The 23,123-nt window shown below is 40.5% G+C and overlaps 1 protein-coding gene across 1 annotated transcript in view; it reads right to left on the minus strand.

Annotated features, from left to right (window-relative positions):
- The window catches only part of slc2a9l2 (solute carrier family 2 member 9, like 2), a 79,358-nt gene that overhangs the window by 12,898 nt on the left and 43,337 nt on the right, over window positions 1-23,123 (minus strand). Inside the window, exons 10-11 of the mRNA XM_070902466.1 lie at window positions 22,931-23,006; window positions 2,623-2,750 (exon numbers count right to left, since the gene is read on the minus strand). Coding sequence (XP_070758567.1) covers window positions 2,623-2,750; window positions 22,931-23,006 — 204 coding nt within the window. The remainder of the gene's footprint in view (window positions 1-2,622; window positions 2,751-22,930; window positions 23,007-23,123) is intronic.

Genomic DNA, 23,123 nt, shown 5'->3' on the forward strand with positions numbered 1-23,123 from the left:
TACTCTCACTGGCCTGGCCACAGCAAAGCTAAGCTCAGTTCTTGTCACTGTCTCTCCCACTGGTTTGCGGATTGATTTGGCTTATATGTGTAAAAGAGTAAATGTCCTCATGGGCCACAGATCCTATTCTGCACAGGGCACTGCCACATCACAGGCCTTGTTAAAGGCGGCGTCAATTCAAGACATTTGACTCCTGGGACTCAGCAGATTACCTGGAGTACTTAATCTCTTTGGGGTGGTCTGTCTGGATGGTGCAGCAATAAGGGAGCTGTCCATATCTCCTATAGACACTGAATTCACGTAGAAGTAGAACTAATTTCAACAAGGCAGCAGTTCCCTGCACTTATAGAGATCTACTAAGTGATAAGACTACAAGGAGGCAATGAATACACTATAAAAGTGCTTTGGATAAAGCAGTCAGCTACGTCTTTTTCTCAGCGTGTTCTGTAATGTTTTGTTTTGTAATCAGTGAAATGTGAAAAGGCAGCAGAGGCCTGGGGAGCATTAATGGGATAAGAAGACAAACAAGGGCCCGGGACATTTACCCGGAGGTGTGTTTGAGTCCTGCAGAGCAGGTGGAAAAACATCAGACAGGTTTCACCTTAATCTTACAATCATACTTACTGCATGGGTGTCTACTGCGTTGGCTGTTGGGAGAGAAGTTTGTATTGGTTCCAGCTACTTTTAGGAAAACATGCACAAATAAAAAAATATGGTATTTATTCATTCATTCTTCTGTGTTTTATGTTTACCACATATAGTTTTGCTGTTTTTGGCCAGTCAGGTGAGATTGATAAGGAGGACATAGACAGATAAGGGGATGATGAGGATATGTCATGTACACTGATGCTTCTTGTAGCCTTTTCTGTTAAATTTACAAAGAGACTGAAATAGTGCCAACCCATAAGGTTTTTCTTTTGCAATGCAACTAATACACAAAACTCAACTTGAAACTCAACAATACACAACCAATCCATCAAGTGGCCAAAACAGGTACCAAGCAATATCCTCTAACACCACCAAAACCCAATTCCAAAGTGTACAAACACAAATGTACTCCCAGGAAGGTGCTTCAGTAAAGAGATTGTAAAGTGAAAAACACTGAAGTTAAAAGGTAAGAATAAAAGAGTGGAGGTAAGAGTGAGAGAGAGAGGAAAAAATTAGCTGTGAGGCCACAGAAAGAGAGCGGGAGAGGCACAGAGGAGGTAAAATGAGAGGAGGCAGTGATGTGGAGCCGCCTGGGGCAACAGTCAGGTTTTGGAAGTTGAAAGAGGACCCTGCCGTTTCCAGGAAAAACATCCCACTTTCAGACACTAATAAGCTCTTCTGTGTGAAACGGTTGCATTTGCTTATTACTCCACTCCTAAAAATCACTTTTATCCACCTAAAAGTGGAGGGTCTCTCGGGTCCCACATGAAGCACTTCAAAGGTGCTCATGACTCTTAACACACAAGGATCAAGTACCTGTAATGAACTTTTTTAGCAATGTAATACCAGAAATGTTAAAGGATTAAAGGATTCTACAACAGAGTAGAAGTCTGTTAGGCTCTGTATCACTAGTTTTCGTTGCTCAATGTATTTTCTTGGGTTTCTTTTATCACGTCTTTTTGAAAATGTCCACTTTTCTCAAACTCCAAATCTCCAAGTTTATAAATGCAGACTTTCTGTTCAAAATGTGACTTCTTAAGCTCAAACCAGGGTTATTTTTTAAACTTTTAAACTGGAAAACTCACTCCAGAGCCACAGAAGACATCACGCAACTTTTCACAGGCCGAGCGATGCCTCTCATGATGACTAAACCGAACGTAATGTATAAAATGAGTGGTGTGCCCCTTTACAGTATGTTTTACTGCCATTTTTCTGCAGTTATGAGGTGTAAATCTCACAGATTGTCTCACTAACAAGGGAAATAAAAACTGTGCCTAATAATCCTAGTTGTGTAATGAAAGCAAACACCCGATGGAACACCCTTTGTGGCTTAGCTGCTGTTCTTCGCTGCTCCGCCAGCCGAGGTGGTGATCACACTGGCTTACAGTGAAGGAAGAGGGACTGGGGTTTTCATTTCCATTTTTAGTTTGTATAATCCAGTACTGATTTCAACTCACTAAAAAGGCGCAAAAAGTTCGGTGCATGTTTTCAGGAACACTCTGATCATTACATTCAAACCATTATTTTGAAAAGCTTGTAAATTAGCAGGGATCACTGACCCTTCCAGGAGCAACAATTGGAGCTCAGTAATTACGACATAAAATACGTAATGTTACGTGAAAGGACTACAGATGCATCACACTTTATTTATGCTCTTTTTATGTTGACTAATGAGAGTCCAGCACAACAGAGTACACAACCACTCAACAACATGGTGTGGCAGGCAGCCACTGCAGGAATTAATGAGGAGCTGACAACTTTAATGGGCTGCCAAGGTTGAAGTGACAAAACATAGTTGATGTTTGCTTTGGCTGACAATCCGCTGATGGCTTACTGTGTGAGTGACGCTTTATTTTAGAAAAGTGTCACTTGTTTATTCAAAGTATCTCTACTGACGTTGTAACCCTGAACTGACTGAGCTCCGAAACTTGAGACAATGTGCACACATACACACATTTACATGAGGTGACTCACTTGAATGAATGGGAACAGGAGGCCCACAGCAAAGTTGGACAGCCAGTTTACGATGCCAGCGATCATGAAGGCGGCAGGTCGGTAGGACTGTTCGAACAGTTCCCCGGTCAGGATGAAGGGGATGCCACCTGACGGAGGAGTGAGAGGACCATTAGTTGCAACAAACCACTGATAGGAAATAACATAAACAAACAGCTTTACTCTGAGCATCTTTCTGTGCTCACAAACCATATAAAGTGGAAAAAGATGTCTCACTGTTACTGCAGGGTGAACTTTTGTTGAATTCAGAAAAGGCACAACAATTGCAGAAAGTTAAAGTACGTGATATTATCTTTTGCCACGTAGTGTAATGACTTGTTTCCCATGAGCATTAGAGCATGTCTGACACTAGAACCCCTATGACATTCATGCCATCCTCCTATTTAGTTCCCACAACACATAATCCCTTTTGTCAGAAAAAGGTCATATTATTGATTCATGCCTACTTTGAAGATACAATCACTAATTTACTTGACTGAATGGAAATCTTGGGTATATCCACGAGTTTGACTTGAAAATGAACAACATTTCACACTTTCTTTGACCATTAAAACATATGTGTACAACAACTTCATGCACAAAAAATGCCACAAGCCTCGGGTGAAAAGCTCTGCTGATCATTTTGGAGCATAGAAATAAAAAATAATCATTTGTGAAAAAATAATTCAGTTTGTAAATAAAGCCATGAGTTCTGTTGCTGACATACCACAGTCACAGTTTAAACATTTTAATGTGGTGCCCCCTCCCCCCTTTGTTGAAAGTCAGGAGGTCCTCTGGCCTTTCCCCGAGTGCAATGTGCAACCAACATTTCCAAACCTCCAAGAGCAGATGTTGACATTTGGATGCTTTGGCGGGTGATGACGTCAAACTAGGAGGCTGAAATGGAAAAAAACCTGGCCCACTGAGCTCAAATGTAAAAGGTAGTAATTCATTCTGACAGATTATTGCAAACTCAGTAGAGAGCACTGGGGAACAAATACAACAGCCTCGATTTAAGAGTAAGGTTCAAGGAAAAATGAGAATTAGTTTGGTTTAGCTGTCTAGTTGGTAGATTTCTGTTCCACCCCCCTTAAATTTGCACTTGGAAGTTTACTTTTGATAATAACATTATTATTTCACAACACAGAAACACAAAAGTCTGCTAGATAATTCAACAATTCAGGTTATTTAGTTTGAGTTTGGTGTGTCGTATGGCACTGAATTCATCAACTTTTGCTTCAGAGACATGAAAATATTATATAAGGTCTGAGTTCTATAACGCTCAGACACAGCTCACAGTTGAGTCTCAAAGCAGCAGTAATACGTAGGAAGGGTTTTGAAAGGAATGTGGAGGGAAATGTTGAGACCTTCTGAAGTCATTGTTGAGATTTGAAAGCACTGTAGCTGTGTGTGGCTTTAAGCTTAGTGACTGGATGTTTCTCACATCAGCGATAATTATCAATGAATCTGATTTCTTTTCCCCCAACACATAGTTTGTACAAGGAACCTTTTTCTATTCCAAAACATTTTTCTCGTAATTTTAGATCAAAACAGCATGAGCAGTAGTTCATGGACACAATGGTGTGTGTGTGTGTGACCCTTGATTGTCCCTTTCTGTCCAAAAGGCATGCTCATTATTTTTTCATTTAGGATATTGACATCTGTTTGATGTTGAAATTGAAATTAGATTTGAGCAAAAAGAAAAAAACATAGAAACAACATAAAACATAAAACTACTCCCAACAGTACAGTAGAAAACAATGCAACACTTTTTAGATCTGTGAATTGTAAACATTTTAATGGTGTGAGGCAACATCTTTGGTCTGTTGAAATGAGAGAGTTTGCATACAACATTGTTATTCATAGAAAGAAAAATCCATCCCTGTAGAGGGAACAAGGCACTTCCTTGTTAATTAAGGATAATGGCCAACTTGAATGACCTGTGATGTTTTGTCACTTAATGACACAATAACACAGGTCTGACTCTGTCTGTGCAGAGAGGAACGCAGTTATACACTATTCCTAAACACACAAGACTCATGCAGTGAGGATTAACAAATTTCTCTTTCTTTTATGGATGCAAGAGGAATGCCACTGTTGAAAATGTAATGAACCGTATTTCATCAGCGTGTAACCACTCAGGCATTCTTATATGAACCCCTGCTGCAGAGATCATGCAAGAGCAAGTGAGCCAACCACCTTCTCCAGCGGCGAGGAAAGATGAAGGCGGAAGAGAGGTTCGGGCTGCTAGTGACTGTATGGCGTGAATAGTACATTGTGCAACAAAACATGAACAAGGGTCCGTGTTGTTGTGGAGTTTTTGCTTGAACATGTGACTGATGACATTGTGCATTTCAATGTGTGAATTCACACATTCAATTGATATTTCAGAAACATACTATAGCACTACAACAACAACAAGATAAAGTGATGGAGGAGAGACAGAAAAAACATTATCATTCACAGCCGAGACACTCTCGTTAATAATATAAGTTATGACTTATCTGGGCTTTGTGTTATCGGGTCCTTTTTGAATAAGCTGCAGCCTGACAGAAAATTGGCATAGAGGTGTAGATAATGCTCAGTGTAGGGCAAGGCATGCTGTGAAATGGTGTCAGTGAGCAATTTCAGGAAGCTGGCTAGCTACACATCTCACAGTTTTCCCCCACAGTGTTGTTTGCTTAACTGAGATGTATTTGCCTGGTTGGGCCTGTTTGTGTTCATTAACCTCATTGTTAATGGTATAAAATGACTTCAGACATTAGTTCTGTAACATCATGAACTGTAAATGTGGTTGTAGGCTGTCTTTTACTATCTGAAAAAGCAGGTTAATTGCCTCTGAGAAGACAGTTAAAGAGCTACAATCCACAGGAGCATTTCCACTCAGAGCTGAATAAAAGGAGGCGTGGCTCACATTAGCCCTCAGCGTCCTCTTAGATTTAATGGCTTATGATAATAAACCATCTCAATATTTGAGTAAGAGGCCTTGCTGTTTAACAAATGTGACCAGCTAATTAGAAGTGACTGTGTGTGTGTGTGTGTGTGTGTGTGTGTGTGTGTGTGTGTGTGATCATGCATGCACAAAGTTGGCCAGGTTGCACACAGCAATCATGTTGCATATTAAAGACCAATCACCTGCCAAAACCTTTAAATTGAATTAACGGTCACTAACAAGAAGTGTACGTGCCGTGAGTCCCCTGAGAGTACAGTGCATCCGTACTCAGGAGGATAAATGTGGAAACAAATTGTGTCCAGGCTAGTTTCTGAATAGGTCTTCCACAGTGAGACGCCAAAGCTGTGTGAAAATGGCTAATCTTTTCTTTTTCTACCCCGTTCTTTCAGCAAACAACAAAATTGTGCATTAAAGTGTTAGACACTGGAAATTGATCCTCTTAACTTAATAGCTGCACCGCACCCAACTGTGTGAGCAGACGGAAAACTGAGCTTCTCCAAAACTAAGGCCCCATTTACACCTAGTATTAACATTGTCATTATCTCAATTCTACCTGCATTGTGATTGTATCTCAATATGCTAATTAGTTAGGCAGGACTGACGGACTTTTAAACAAACATGGTGCCTCCCCAGGTCAAGGGAAACAAGCCTGAGGAACAGGAAGAGTTGAAGCTTTAAAGAGGAGGAGTTAGGTGACTTTTCAACTTTCTGGGCAGATTTCTTTTTTTCTTTCCAGATGAGCTCCGAGAGGTTTTGAAAAGCTCCGTCTTTTGAATGTAAAGAATAGTGTAGTGTAGACAAAAAAAGATGAAATAGAAAAAAAAAGATGGATTGCAGCTGGTTTAGTGTGAGCGTACTGTAGCATAGGATTGAGGAATGAACCAAAACAGACAGCAGCAGCAGATAATAAAAAAAAAATCAACTGAACATTAGAGATTCTGATATTAGCCAAAGGTATTTAAAAATAAAATAAAAATGAAAAAAGTTTTGTGGCTTCTCTGAAAAAAACATAACATGCCACGCACTACAAATTCACACTGCACAGTTGATGCATTCCTCTCATTTTGCCACCAAAAGAAACCTGTAGTAAACTTTGAAGTCTAGCTGCAGTCCTCATAGACACAGTGCTGCTCTAATGGTGCACCAAACACGATACATGTGCTACTGACTACAAAACTGCATGCCATGTGGGCTCACAAAGTGTGTGGGCACTGTGTGATGCTAGTAGGTACATCCTGCATCTCTCGACGCTTAGGAATCCCGCTAACAATGGAAATGCAGCGTCAATCAATCAATTGTCTAATGACAAGAGCAAATACAAGCAAGCGACAGGAAACATGAGGAAGACAGAGATTTCTTTTTTCTGGATGCAGCCACAACAACCCTGATCTCAGTTCTGCCAGGAAAGGACAAATCTGCTTCACACATGATGCACGGAGGGTGGGGCGGCTACCCAATGTGGGCATTTTGTGTGTGTGTGTGTGTGTGTGTGTGTGTGTGTGTGTGTGTGTGAGTGTTCAGTTTAGATCTGTTTTGAGATAATCCGCTCAGTACAAAATAATGTTTTCTAGGGAGTTGTGCACCTAATAATATGTGAAGCCTCTCTCTCTCTCTCTCTCTCTCTCTCTCTCTCTCTCTCTCTCTCTCTGTGTGTGTGTGTGTGTGTGTGTGTGTGCAAGAGGGAGACGATAGAGAAAAAGATGAGGTGAAAAATTAAATAATGCTCAAGAATCTACATTTGTAAATAATGGAAATATTGATAAATCAAGCCTCTGCTAGCTCTAAAAAGATCTATATTAGCTGCACACTGTATTTGTCATATTTCACACAATTATGATCTATGACGTTATGAAGGTAATTGGGGGTAATGGAGTGCACTTGTTGCCACAGCATGTTCCTTGTCAAGCCAAATTTATCTTCATAGCCTTTCATTGATGTTGGAGTCTCAGGCAGCCAGGGCGAGCCCAGGGACTGCACACTAATTACTCCATGTATGTATTTGGCCAGCATATGTTTGTGGCGGGCCTCAGAGGAGTGGTGAATCATGGAGGGATGAAGTATGCAGGTTTACCCTTCCAGCCAAACACCACAGCAGTTCACTCATTAGTGTACATTCAAGCAGATAGTAAACGACTAATTAATGAATAGCCCGCTTTGTTACAACACTCCCTATTACCATCACATTACATTTTGAAGGCCCACTGGAGTTTTCACCTAAATATGTGACCACTTGTTCTGCAAACCATTCATCTTGAGGACATCAAAACAGCTGGAGATGTTCAGATTAGAATCGGTTCATGCTTTATGTGTAACACTGACAACACATTCAAGTTCATGTACAAAGCTCTGACATCCGCATCACAAACACACTAAAGTAAAAAAGTTTACCTAACAATCAATTTAACTGTCAGATACGATACAAGCGGGCCGTTCATTTTCAGGGGTTTGAGGACCAGAAATAGATCAAAGGACGTCGTTACTAATGATAATTTGGAGAACAGAGAATAATTGGTGGCGACAGATTTAAAAGCCCTTATTAGAGAAGATCTAAATCACATCAGGAGCCCCAAATGACATAATAGCACAAAAGTGATCAGACAGAAATTAAACAGCGATTCTTTTTTGTGACAAGAGCTAGTGCACTGCCTTCTGTTTCAGCTTGACCTCCTGAGACATCACATTTCCGGAGGGGTCGGCACTCTACCAGTGCCAGAGCCTTGATCTGTTGTGCCTCAGGCAGAGAGCCACAGATGACAGGACAGCGGTGAGAAGGCAGCACCAGAGGCCACCACTTTTTTCACCCGCAATTGGTTGTGACAGGGGTTTTAACCAGCTCATCTGTATAGTCTATCAGTGAACCAGCAATGCTACTTCATGGCTGAGAGATGGTTGGGATTATAAACGTCCATAAATACGGGAATATTAATTATTAAATTTAAATCACTCTGGCCCATTTTTGCTGTTGGTTCATAGTTGTTTCCCTCAATCTAAAAGGATTTTCTATAAGCACCACCTTTGCCCTTGTGGTGACTCATGTGGTTTGCTCCGCTGCTCACAGATGTATGCTTGTGATATTATCCAACAACAGCACAAGCACTATAAATAAAGACAAATTATATAATAGGATAATCATGTCACACGAGCAGATTGCTGCCCTCCCACACAAACACATGAAACACCCATGTCACACATGCAGCGGCAGAACAGAGTGACAAACGCTCACGCAGAAACATGCACATGCAGTGTGTACATGCAGGAGATCTGCAGCAACAGAGCACGAGTTTATTGGATTTTAAATGAAAAGCTTCACATACTTTAAAACCACCATTGAAGCAAATATTTAGGTTAGACTTTTTGACAATTAGAAAGAACAGTTATTAACATTTCAACACAGATTTTAGTGGGAATCAGAAATGGCTTAAGCATTGTGTGCTGCACCAATATTTGACTTGCTATGCTGCTGAGCACTATCAAAGGGTTTAACTTTCCAGAGATGCAATATAAAGAACACCAAGTACATTTGTTTTCTCTGTAAATTATATATAGTATAGTATAATAGAATAGAATATACTCTTAGTGTAACATAAACATTATCAGAGTATTTCTGGCACAGGTACGATGCTACTGTAAAGCACTGACCTCCTGTGGGGATGAAAATACAGCCAAAGAGAATGGTCACTTTTCATTTTGATGGGACAAAGTGTGACAAGCAGAACGTTGTCTGAACTGTTACACGCTGACAATGATGAGAGTGGGGAACATAAAATATGAGGAACTGTGTTGACAGGTCAAGTTTGCCAGCAAAATATTAGGTTGTTGCTGCTCTCGTCGCACTTGATTCCAGGAGATAAATAATGTCATTACAGCAGATCAACCTCTATTGAACCTGCACTCTCTCTTTCTATATATATATATACAGTACATATGGAGCAATATATAAAAGACTGGTGGATAAATCATGTGTTTGCTTCAGAGAAACGTCATCAGTTAGTACGTATAGTAAATGTAAGCTCATTATTCATACAATCTGAAATAACTTACAACACAATTCCTCAAATAACTTCACTAATAATAATAAAATAACAAATACATACCTAAAAGAAGAGTCTAATCAGTTCTATTTATGAGGTCTATAAACTAGCTGGCAAATGACAGATTATGAACATTATCTAACTGCATCACATTCAAGTGTGCTGGCACGTTTGTGTAGGGAGACCATTGATTGAGGTCCAACATCACTGGGGACATCTCAGTCCTCCTAATGCTGCCCTGAGAAGTGAGGACTAAAGGGGATTCCTATGCAGGAGTATTTTATTGGAAACTGATTAGTGATTGGATGCTGCAGCTGATATGTGATGTAGCAAGCTGCCATGGAAACGCCAACACCGCTGTCAGAGCGAACAGGACAAAAAACAGCAGCAACTGATGTATCAGAATACTTCATTGATTATTTTAAATGTATTTATTGTATTGGTAATCCTATTGGATGAATGTTAAGTTAAAGTTTGAGTGATTTCTCACATTGCTCAAGTCTAGGGAAGGCTCTGTCTGTCTGTCTGTCTGTCTGTTGGTCGGTCAGTCAACCACTTTGAAATAGCTCAACAACTACTTGATGGATTGTGATGAATTTTTGTACACACATTCATGCTCCTCAGAGGGTGATTTACTTTTCCTCTAGTGCCACCAGTAGGTTGTAATTTTATGCTTTTTGAGGATGATTTGTAATAACTTTGGTGATCAGGACAAAACTTCCAGTTAGCATTTAGCTCAAAGCACTGCCATGCCAAAGTTGTTGATGTTTTTCTTGTTGTCTTTTGTATACATAACAAAAATCACAAGCAAATTATCACAAACTTATTACATTATTTGCATACAGATGTTTTAATAGATTTTCGTTGTAATTTCCAATCTGTTGTAATCCATGACACACTAGATTGGTTTTGAGTAGAAGTCAATGACTATTTTATTTTAATTGTTTTTGCCAAAGGCAAACAGTTACTAAACTATTTTTACAAAAAATGGAAACACTGCGGAAGATCCCACTGTAATAGGTGTACCTTCATTAACCTGATGTGACTGACGTACCCGACGTATCCTGGCAGAGGCTAAACTACAGCACTTAAACTTCTCAGCTGCTGGGTCTCCCAATTCAACCTGTTTTCTCTGAGGTATGTCTGACTGAAGGAACAGGAAGGCAAGAGGCCTGTGGCAGAAAACTGCAAGGAGTTGAGCTCACATTCAGAAAAACACTGGCTGAAGAAAAACACTGCAGCATGATCTCCAGGTCGTCATTTGCTCTCTCGGCATGGACTATAGATTGCAGATGGAAAGTTGTTGCCACGTTGCCCAGGAGAGAGCAGAGTCATGACACAAATCGGTGGCCCTGATTAGAAACAATATTAGATGGCAGTCCATGAAGACAGAAAACATGACAATTATTCACGGTGGTTGTTTCACCTGCTGATGGACATTTGGGCCGTGGAATAAAAAGAGCAGCTTTTAAGATCCTTTCAGCAACAACCATGAACGTGTGGGGAAGGCCAGGATTAAAATCCAGTGACAATAAGACCGAGGTTGCCTGGGGATGAGCATCAGAAGGATACTGTTTGGAGGATTTTTGTTGAATACATGTGGAGCTTGCAGTCACAAAGGAATAAATGTCCCAACTCAGTGTCGAGGTTCAGGGATGCTCAGAAGGCAATGATAAAATTGCGGTTTCATTCTTGAAAATGCCTGTTCAGCCTTTGCACTGTGTGTGAAACTAGCATCACTCTAGTTTTCACAGGCACAGTTTAACTTGCTTAAATCGCACCAAGCTGTGAACACATACTGTGGCCTCACAACAGGAGGTCATCCTGCAAATCTATACTGTTGTGGTCTGACAGCAGGGCAGACTGGGGGCCAACCTGTGACTGTTTCCTCCTGCTCTAAACTGATTGGCTCACCACATAAGTGGCTGTGCTGGGGACTAGATCAAGGTGCGGTTTTAAAATTCCTGCTGTGTGCAGCTATCCGTACATTTAAAACTTGTAACTTGTAACATTATTTGCATACAGATGTTTTAATAGATTTTAATTTTCGGTGTCATTTCCAATCTGTTGTAATGACACCAACACTAGATTGGTTTTGAGTAGGAGTCAATGTTACTACTGATGCAAGCAGAAAATGTCTTGCTGCTGCTGCTTCCCATTTAAAGCTTTCTATCAGTGAACCAGCGGGAGGCTTTTATTGTGAAGCAGCTATAAGGAATGCAACATGTTTGCCACTGAGTTGGTGGAACTTGCAAGATATGGACATATTCAACGCTATTTATCCAGCAGATTAAATAAGGAGGCCACAGGGTCTGCTCCACCATGCCGTGAATGCAATGACGACCGACCAATGCGATTAAAGATTAAATATTGGAGAGAGGAATGGTACATAAGAAACAACCACAGTGAGCTCAACAGTGGTTTGTGCGGACCAACACGCCTATAACATGCCATCAAGGTATACAATTCATTTTACCTTGCTGTGCCGAGCTGTGGAAAACCATTTTCATCGTGCTAGCATATCTTGAAAGGTCGTGGCTCAACTGCGTAAGAGTATCCCCACCCTTTTGAAAAATGCCTTTAGTGGCTTGTTGTAGTGACAAGGCGATTTCATGCCCTTCTCAAAGATACACAAGGTTGTAGCCGTTCAATGTAGTCTGGTGAATACAGTGGCACAACAAGCCACATGTTCAATAGGAGAGCATGGTAAGGGGATTACAGTTCTTGTGTGAAAGCTGATAGTCAATACTCTTTCTTTCCCACAAAAGAAAATCCTGCTCCAGCTGGCAAAGTAGAGCGAGGGATGAATCCAGAAGTGAGGGAATCTCAAGCGTACTCTTCCATAGCAAATGTTTCAAGACCCCAAGGAAGACGAATCCTTCCCAGCGGAGGACAGGCTCCTGGCAGAAGATCAATGTTACAGTTGTATGGGGGAAGCACAGCAATATCTGAGGGGGAAACTAGTCAAGGAATGACAACAATCAGGAGTCTGCTCCTCTGGAGGCTAAATGTGAGATGCAATCAAACCAGAGACAACCGAAAATTACATGGAGATTTATGATTATGATTTAGGTTTTTATGTGAAACTGTGGCAAGGTGCACATTAAAATGGATGTTTGATATAAGTTTTCACCCATAAGTCTAAATGACAGAAAATTCAAAGCACAAGACAGGAATATGAAATAGAAGCAAATTGCATACCTGTGTACTATAAATATAAGATAAATAACAAGACATTAACCAAATGAGGTGGTAAACAGAAAGATGATTAGAGCCACCAAAACTTGCGAATACACACACACCCACAAACAAATAAATTCAGGTGTTCAGAGACCATTTCTCTGTCATAGACTCGTAATCCATCAGCTTTTACTTTCTTCCTTGATTTCTTTTGCTCTTCTAATTAAATCTTGTTGTAATACTGGCTGCCACACATCATTAAGTTTCACCTTGGCTTGGGTTCACTCTGCAGAGAGTCTCCTCTCATCACTCCTGTCCCTGAATATTGCCACATCTCACCCCTGGTGTCTCTCATTACCTGCCAACTCTCTCAATGGAAGTCAGGCTGCCCAACAAGTGTTTTTTTCCACATTCCCGGGTGAAAGGTGATTCATCTTTTTCAATGGTCTTCTGTCGGTCCTCTATGTCTTCTTTTCAACTATGGTATTTTCTCTTCCCAGGAGAACTGAGTGAATACACCATCCACCCATGAGGAGGCCACAGGGTCTGCTCCACCATGCCGTGAATGCAATGACGACCAACCAATGCTATAAAACAGTGGTGCAATTCATTTTCAAAAGAGGACTGCTACTGTACTACCTGCTGAGAGAGAGAGTTAAGGAAATTTGAAGATCTCTTAAGTCCTGCTCTGAAGAAGTAGTGTTCTTAGCAGAGTTCAGCAACCTGACCCGAACCCAAACGCCAACTGGTTGGATTATTTTGGATTATTATTATTGGATTATTATTTTCAAATGTAAATTATCTCTCTATCTCTATCTCTCTCTCTCTCTTTATCTGTCTTGTGTTGCAAGTAAATACTCAATCCCCACTGGGAGGTGAGAAGAGAACCAGAGTAGCCAGTGCTTTGCGTTAGCCTGGCGAGCTAGCAGTCAAAATAAAGCAAAAACCTGCAAAAGGGATGAGGGAAGGCCATTGCATTGTGGGAACATTAATAGATAAAAACCTCCATTCTTCCTCCTCAACTTCTACTCCCAATCGTGCCTGTACAAACTTTTGTTCTGGATTGTAACTGTTTGGACTGTTGTGAAGTTCAGCTGGTTAAGATATTTTGAGTTTATCAGCCACATTTATCTGGCTGAATTTGGGAAAAGGCGAAGTTGATCTACTAACCGGTGAGGCAGATGATGTGTTATTTTGAGATGCTACATTATAGTGTTACAAGCCGATAGTTGACTGCAGTGTGTTGCCACTAAACCTATGGCTTATTGTCTAGTATAAGTTCTATGTGTTTTGTGCCGGTGGGCCATATGAGTTTTTTTTTATTTGTGAGAAAGCTTTTCCAAAGCCAAAGTGTATAGCCTTATCTTTGAAGAAGAAATATCAAAAGGTTTGAGTTTCGGTTTTAGGCCCATGCAGAACTCTGTCTCAGTCACTCTGAGATGATTTTTGGCATTTTAAAATCTGCATATAAATGAGTCAAATGTTAAAAATGCTGTTACTGGATGCTCAACATTGTTATCATCATTACTTTGGCACCACTGCAGTTCTACATGGAGTGTTGATCTGCATGCTCTATACATGAAGAGAAATGTACTATGTTACTGTCAGAAATGGAAGAAGTATTCAGATCCTATACTTCGTAGTGCCACCACAGTTTAATAATACTCAATACAAGTAAAAGTCCTGCTTTCAAAACCTCACTGAAGTCCAACAGTTACTTAAAATGTGCTTAAAGCAAGCACTAGCAAGTAATTATAAAGCGGGCCTCTTTATTATTATACATTATATTGTTATTGTGAAAAAAATGCTCAACACAGCTTTAAGAGGTCATTGAAAATGCTGAACATGGCATGTACACACTGTAGTGAGTGAGAGGGTTGAATGGCTCAGCTGCTTCTTGAATCAATTAACTGTCAGAACCAATTAAGTGTTTTAGTATTAGCATGCAAGTATTTTATTTAAAGCATGGGACGAATATTTATTATATAAAATTAATTCAAGAAGAGGAAAATGAAGCAGGGCAGCATTTGTATCTCATGATCTGCCTGTAAACAGTGTGGACCAAGCCTTTTTTTTTGTTGACACACAATTTACATTAGGACAATGAAGAGGTCAGTGTGATTTGACAGGAAACAACAATTATTTCCCTATTATCACTGAATAATGTGTATCTATAGTGACTGCCTCAGTTGCCTTTTACATATTCACCTCCAGGCAGCTTCTCACCATATGTGCACAAAAGAATATCATTTGCATTTTATCTCACAAATAAAATTCAGACACACCAGGTGGGCTTATTAGTTTGCTACTGACGTGAACAAACGTTTTTGTTTAAATCCTGACCGGATCCTGAAATAGTAAGGATGTTGAAGGAAAAGCCCGCGAGACTCCTTCACCTTGATCTTGAAAGAAATGAATGTGTCCAACAGCTTGTGATCAGTGTCAAACAGTCCATTTCATGCACTAAAGGACTCAACGCTGCAGTTCACTTCTGGGAAGGCCATAATGCTAATGTACATACCAAAGATGCTCTTGCAAAAGCAGGAGTCCTTATTCACATCCCAATTACACTGCAGCAACTGCCATGTACAAGTGTTCTTCAGCCACCTGTCTATAATCCAACACATTATCTTAAAATGAGGTGTTAGTAGTGAAAAAGAAGAAAAAATATATTTTAGTAGCTGTGCATAAATGACAGAACAGAGCCGCCTGGATTGCAAAAACTCAGCAGTGCAAATATGCTCCTCCTTTGTCCTGCCTAAACAATACCCGTTGGAGCTTCATCTGGGACAGTGCTGGCTCTAGCCTCTAGGTGGCGCCCTAGGTGAGATCTGAAGATGAGCTTGAGCTCTCGAGCACACCACTACGACACTTTACTTGCACCATTACACCTTACCTGTATACTACTTATGTTACATCTCTGTGTGTATATACTGTATATATGTGTATGTATGTGTGTATATACATGCGTATGTATGTATGTATGTATGTACATACGTATTATGTATGTATTGTATTTTTTCCCTATATTTTAACTTTTGCACTATTCATGTCTTCTTTCTCATTTCTCATTTTACTTACTCTACATTTGGTATGAGCATTGTTGGAGGGAGCCTAAGAAGAACTGAATTGCTAAAGACTGCTTCACTTGTTGTGCATATGACAAATAAAGACCTTAACTAGATGAAAAACATCAGCTGTAATTGAAAAATAAGGATTTATTAATGTTTTACTGACACTGTTGACTCTACTGCCAGTACTTTTTAAAGCACTTTATTAGCAGCTTCTTTTTTAGGGATCAGTGCTGTCATCTGCTCAAAGAGAGAAGAGTTTATTGTGACAACCCTTTCTTTTTTGGCTGTGAGGGCCATTCGATGTCAGCTTCCAATGATCCCTCACCCTTGTTTTCTTGCTGAAGAACAGACGGGCTCCCTTTTTTTAGATCACAAATTTCATCTCTAGTGGGCTCACTGAAGGGAAGACATCAAGGGAGTGAGGCGGGGAGAAAAAATGAGGAGGAGGAGGAGGAGGAGTAGAGATGGGTTTCGTAAAACTGCACAGGCTTCCTCAAGTTACACAACAAACCCACCAAAATAACAATATGCAGACTTAGGTGTTAGGTTTAAGGGGTAGCAACATGGGTGCGAAATGTTTATTTTCATCCTGGGAAACTACTCTCTGCTTCACACGATAAGTGAGTCACCAGGATTAATTAATATGATTTCTCAGCTGTGAAATGAGAACACACCAATTACACATCAGGATCAGATGTGAAAGTACGACACCTTGATGAATCTGTGGTGCTAGTCTCACATTGCCAACAGACCTTTTTCCGCACTAGATCTGCACAAAGCAGGAGAATACTCTGGCTGAACACACACTCACACACGCAGACACATTAACCCTCACGCAGGTCTGAAGGTGACAAAAAACGATTGTGCACGTTTATTATATGTCACACTGCGTAATACAGATCTAATGAAATCTTGATCACGGTCTCTATCAGATTGTAAGATCTTCTACGCTGCTCTTGTGTTTTTTGTGTCATGCCATTTGAATAGCTACACCAAATTTAGAGTCATCATTTAAGCTAACCTACATGTCTTTGGATTGTGGGAGGAAGCCGAACCCAGAACCCTCTTGCTGTGAGGCAACAGTGCTGACCACTACATCACCACCACAATATAAACCAAATAGACCCCATTTATGAAATAATAATAATTTTTGAATATACATTTGCACATAATATTTTAGAACCCTCATCTTCAAAACCTCTGGAACAAAATGAAAACAAAGACAGCAAAGACAACCTTCAGTTTCTCATTAATTAACGTAAAACAGAACATATGGAGCTGCAGGTGCTTGTCATCACATCCTTGCTGTGAAAGACGTTAAATTAAAGCGGTTTGATTTAAAATGGCCACACACTAAACAGTATGTCACAGCCACTTAAAGAAACACCAGTACCATGAGGGAAACGCTGCTGGTCCCAAACTAATCATCAGCACATCTTTGGGGAGGTGTCGGTCCCACATAGGAACAGTGACAACCTGCTCTGTGTTGATGCTGTTTACTTATCGACTGGACGGAAGGAACAGCCCTCTGAGGACTACAAGGAAATCAGCAGGGAAATATTCCTCCCCCACTTCTCATTTTTCAGGAGGTTAATATTTATTGACTTTCCTCTGTCGGTGTGAGTCCTGAAACAGCAGCAGCTCCAGCTGTTGTAATGCATACAACGCTTATCAAAATGCCAACTGTCATCCCATTCCCCTGTGTAGAATGCAGTTGTATCTGGTCTTGTTAGTTTGTTTGTTACATCTGGTCTTGTTAGTCTTCATATATACTGGAGGCGCCAGCATTACAAGGAATTGTGAAATGGCTCGGGGAGAGTTGTTTTCTCTGGTTTGACAAGGTGGCAAAGTTTGACACACTCGACAGGAGAGCCAGAAAGAGAGAATCAACAATCTACAGTTAATGAGATGACAGCGTCGGCCTGCTGGAAGAAGCTGAAAAAAAGAGATGAATCCTTGAAAAATCAAATCAAAACCTGTTTCTTTGTTTTAAATGGCAAATTAGTGCATGGTGTAAAATAAAGTTTAAATGTCAGCTTTAAAACAACACCGTGTGAGAACTTTGGAAAGCCAAAAAATGGAAACTATAATGTAACTATTTGCCCTAAAAGTTAAAAGTATGATATCTGTCTCTATGGTGACAGCAGAACAAATGGTTAGCTTCAAGAACCCGTACAGTGACTCCCTATTACAGCCTTCAGCAGTGAAAGGACCCGATTAACCTTGACTAGACATACTGTATATGCACCATAGGTACTCCTCTCTGGTATTTGGCAGAAGGGTGGATTTGCTTCAGCAGACCGCAGCTCCACTTGTCAATCATCTGACTGAAATCATCCAAAAATCTGTCCACCTGTGAAAACTCTCACCTGGAGCTCCGGCAGCTGCCCGTGCCAATTAAAAGTCTACAGGTGCCGACTGTTTGAGTATCACTTGGAGGGTGTATGTGCTCCTTTATGCTGTATTTTGAGCTAAATACACACTTATTGGGTGGAACCTATTCCACATTATTAAAAAACGTTTAAATGCATGCAGTTGTCAAACTGACAATACGGCTGATTCCTTGAAGGATAATGCTGGGAGACCAAAACCATCAACGAATCTATCCCATCAAGCATTGCTTTACAATCAAAGCCTCAAATAAAATAGGCCTCCAGGCAGTGGACCCAAAGTCGTCTAAAAACATTCATTAGCCATATACTTTTATTTTGGTGCCACTATGAGTGTGGCTAGTGTAGTTTATTCTGAAACACTGCAGCTGCTTTATAATGAAGGAAAATGTCACCCAATGCGTGATGTGGCTTTGATGTGTTTTTTATTACTTTATTATTACATTATTTTATTATCAGTGGCCTGCATGCTGTGCTGGATTTCATAGGGTTTACTCTCACTATCAATCCACCTAAACAGTATCTCAAATAGTGAGCAGCTAGTAAGAAACTGCAGCCTGTTATTCAAAACATCTGTCACATTGGGAAATTGCTGCCATTTTATGAGTTTTCTGTTTCCCGTTTTGCCTTACATCTTGTTGCATTTTACTCCGCTATTATCTGAATGAGTTTACTAGTTTTACTTCATAACAGCTCTACCATCTGAATACCCACATTCCCCAGGTTTGGGATCATCCATCATCAAGATACGGGCGTGACCACCTGCAATATTATACTCAGGTGCAGAGGCCCTTTAACAGAGCTTGTCCAGCCCGAGGTGTTATTTTTGCCTCATCCCACAACTGTTCCATATGATTTTGAAGATAAATTAAACCCAGCGTACAGTGAAGCAGGTAATAATGATGTGGCCATAGATGCGTGTTGAGAGAATGTAAAGATAATGACATAATAAATCAGATAAGTGTTCTTTTTGAATGAATCAGACAAGCTGAAATTGACCCTGTAGGGGAGACTATTCATCATAACACTTGTGAGGTGCTGTGTTATCTCTTGTTTTCAAGAGGCACTCCTTTCAAAATGTGTAGGGGTTCTGAAATTAAGGCATGTATCAGTACAAGTAGTTGTGTGTGGGTTCATTGTCTACAATGACCATTCACAGAGAAAGAGGAAAATATACTGTACACTGCTGGCCCAACTTGCGTCTTTAATATGTAAAAATACATGCAAAACTGCAAAAGAGAAAATAAAGCTCATCAAGTTCAGAGAATCACTCATGTGTAAATTATAAACATTTATTGGATGTGGGTCTATATTGAGTGAGGGGAGTATACAAAGAGAATAGTAATGTGTAGGTAATAATATGTAAGCAGAGCAGGCACCAATCAGATATGCATGGTCTTTAATCAGACATGTATTTGAACGTGGCAGCTCTGATAGCAGGTGGAGACGTTGGCCGTGTCAGAATGTGCGATTTCAAAGAGGAGGTGTTTTACAGCTGTTCACGCCTCGGCACTTAACACACTTTCAAGAGTGAGTAAGTCAGATTAAGAACTACTCCAAACCCGATCTATTGTGCTGGACCTACTTTATTTCAAAAGACAGATCAAAGCTGACCCTGAGCGGTGTTTTGTTAGACACTGATCATTTAAAGCGAACATGTAGCCTAATTAATGAATCTATTATATATTATGTAGCCATCTGTGCCAATAAAGTCCATTCATAGCCAGGTCAGGGCAACAACTTGCAGAAAACTACACTACACTATCGAGATTCTAATCGAAGCTATTTCACTCTAGCCTATAATCATCTCAGCAGGTGACAAAGCGGCCAGTTACAAGTCCAAAGACCTCCAGCATGCCTGCCAAATTGTGTTAAAGGAGAAAAAATTCATCATTGGTTTTGCTGCTTCAAAGGAGGGACCTGAGACACAGCGAAGAAATTAAAACTGCTGCCAAGTTTTGCTGTTTGTCCTTTCTGGAACATTGCTATCAGGGAAACTGATAAAGACCTAACACCTAATTTACCTCAGTGTGACGCTCCACAGAACAAAAGGAAGGAAGTTCGATGAAAGCAGATCTCAATTGGGTCATAATGCATAGTATACCGTGGACAACACTGTATTCAGAGCAAACCAGCCTCTACATTGCAAAGATACAATAGAAAAAATTTGTTACCACAGACTATACAATGTGTCACACACAGGAAACAGTACACCCATACATCTGCACACATACAGTGTATTTATCCATGTCAGCATCATGTAAAAAAAACCATTCAAGGCACCAGCAGCTGGTAGTTATGATGGGCCCTTCTGCAAGACTTTTTTTTGCAACCCCGCAAATAAGGACACACACGCATGCTGTGGTCTCTAGTTTGAGGGTGGTAAACTGTTGTGCTCTTCAAATGCACTGTCCCCTGTCTAACCAAGTTATTGACGGGGGGGCAGGATCAGACAGGCTGACAGGACATCTACAACAGGTAGTCAAATTAGGGATATAGGTGACAGAAATTGATGGAGCACTACGGCAAAGAGGCAACATAAACAATCTGGCAAACAAGAAAATGCATTTTCTATACATTGGAGACCTGAAGGAGCAGCTCTGCAGACAGGGGGCTGATTACAAGGGCAGTCAGGTGTTTCAAGGGGGAAGGAACTCAGTGAGAGTGCCCAGTGGGCAGGTATGGTATGGCAGCATCTGGACACATAGAGGCCATAGAGGTTGAAGAATGATGGTGCATGTGTTGCAGAAACAAGTTAGCTTTAAGGGTTTTATGGGTTGTTGGAGAGTTTTAAAGACAGAAAGGAAGGAAGAAAGAAACATTGTAAGGCATGTAGCAGCCCTAAGTGTGCAAAGAAATAGGAATGTAAGATGCTGCTTCTTTGCACACTGAAGTTTACTTTTCAATTGCAGGTTGCACTCATATTGTAGCTGAACCCCTTCAACTGATAGCAAGATTTAACCTCCGAAGACCTGGCATCCACATGCGTGGACATCACATTTTGGGTTATACCATAATACTTAATTCTGCTTATATGGAAATTCAAAATTGTCCCCATATGCAGAACCACATCATGTCAACAGATGATGCTTAGTTTTTATACTTATCAGGTCCCAATAAGCCCAAATAGCAAAGAGAAATGAAGATAGAGCTTGGGTCTTAGGAGGTTACATTTTTTTAGAGTGTAACAAAACCTGAGTGATTATTGACATGTTGCCTTTTCTGACTACAATTACGAAAATGTGGGATTTGCCGGCAATGGGAAAGTGAAATTGCCTCCTCTAAACATTATTCCAGGTCATTGGTTGTTTACAGAGATCTCTATCACGACGTGACTAATCTCACACAATATTGACAGTGTTTTATCTCTCTGCTTATTTGTAGTTAAACACACAGATAGTTGTATCCCCTCAGGATGGGCAGGTGAATAAATACCAGAATATTTCATACAAAACATGGACCTTTTAGAAGAGACAAGCTATGAAATATTCAGTGTCTTATTTGATAAGCAATAACCAAGCACTATTACAACGGTACTGCAGCTATGCCCTTTCATTCATCATATAAAAAACAAACATTTCACTTTCATGGACCCACATAATATTTCTGCTTTCCGTCAAACTTTGAAATATCTGGGCCTCTGTTTCCATGATGAAATGACTTGAGAGAAGCTGTGGCTCCTCGTTTATCCACTCACAAGCTCAAAGCACTAGTGGTGTCATACCTCAAGTGAATCTTCCTCTCTTCCCCTCCCACTCATTCCCCAGTCCCAAGCAGTGAGGGGCTTCACTTGTTTCAATAAGACATAAATCATAGCTGTGTAGTGGAAATGAACGAGAAAAGATTCCTCTTCCCTCAACAATTACCACAGAAGTGCACCTGAGCAAGGCACTGAACAAATCAAAAGCTACAGTTATAACAGAGGACAGGTGCAGCGCTGTGCAGCCTGCAGTGGTCTCACCTTTCTATGTCTTCTTTTGCTTCTCTTTATTAAAGAACATAGTCTCTAGGATAGGAAAATCAAAGTATTCTCTCTAGTATTCTCAGTTGTGAAGTGACAGTTGTGAAGAGTCTCCATTATTCCACTCTTTCTATTACTCCGCTGTTCTCATCTCATCCTGATACACTGAGGCACATTGTTGGATTAACTCTCCCTGGAGACATTGTTATTCAGAAAGGATGTATATGTGTGCTGACAGTCTCACCTTGAAACTCAAAGTCAACCTCCCACCAAGACCAACTGTGCACACTCACACTGTCCCCTGTACATTTGCAGCACCATGCCGTATAAACCTCCTATTGAGGGTGCTAATACATGACAGTGATTCTAATTACTAACACACTAGTTGGCTGATTGTTTCCAATTGTAGCACTGCAAATACAGCACCGTGTCCCTTTCCCAGTTTTAAAAGTGAGGACCACAGTTGGGTCACTCACATTGATTATTCAACAACTGCCCCGCTGAATTACAGCCAAATATGAATTAAACAATCGGAGAAAATCTGCATCTGAGTATTTATTCAGTCTCTTTCAAGTGCAGTTTCAAGTGAAGTGGAGCACTGAGGGAGGATTGTAAAACAGAAAACGAGAAATCGAGGAAGTCAAAGTAGGAGGGAAAAAAGGAAGAGAATCTCAGCTAGTAATGTAGGTCAGTAGTTTTACCTGGCCCAGAGCAAAAGGACGCAATCACAGCCAGTATGCAGATGTAACTGAGGTAGGGCATCCATGACACGCTGTCCTGGGATAAAAGAGCGAGAGACAGGGGATGTTGCAATGACCATAATCACTATGTTGGAGGAAAATCTCCAATTTATGACTTAGTTCTGAGCAGGAATATCACAGCAAACATATTGAG

The sequence above is a fragment of the Enoplosus armatus genome, chromosome 3 (assembly GCF_043641665.1).
Source record: "Enoplosus armatus isolate fEnoArm2 chromosome 3, fEnoArm2.hap1, whole genome shotgun sequence".
Lineage (NCBI taxonomy): Eukaryota > Metazoa > Chordata > Actinopteri > Centrarchiformes > Enoplosidae > Enoplosus > Enoplosus armatus.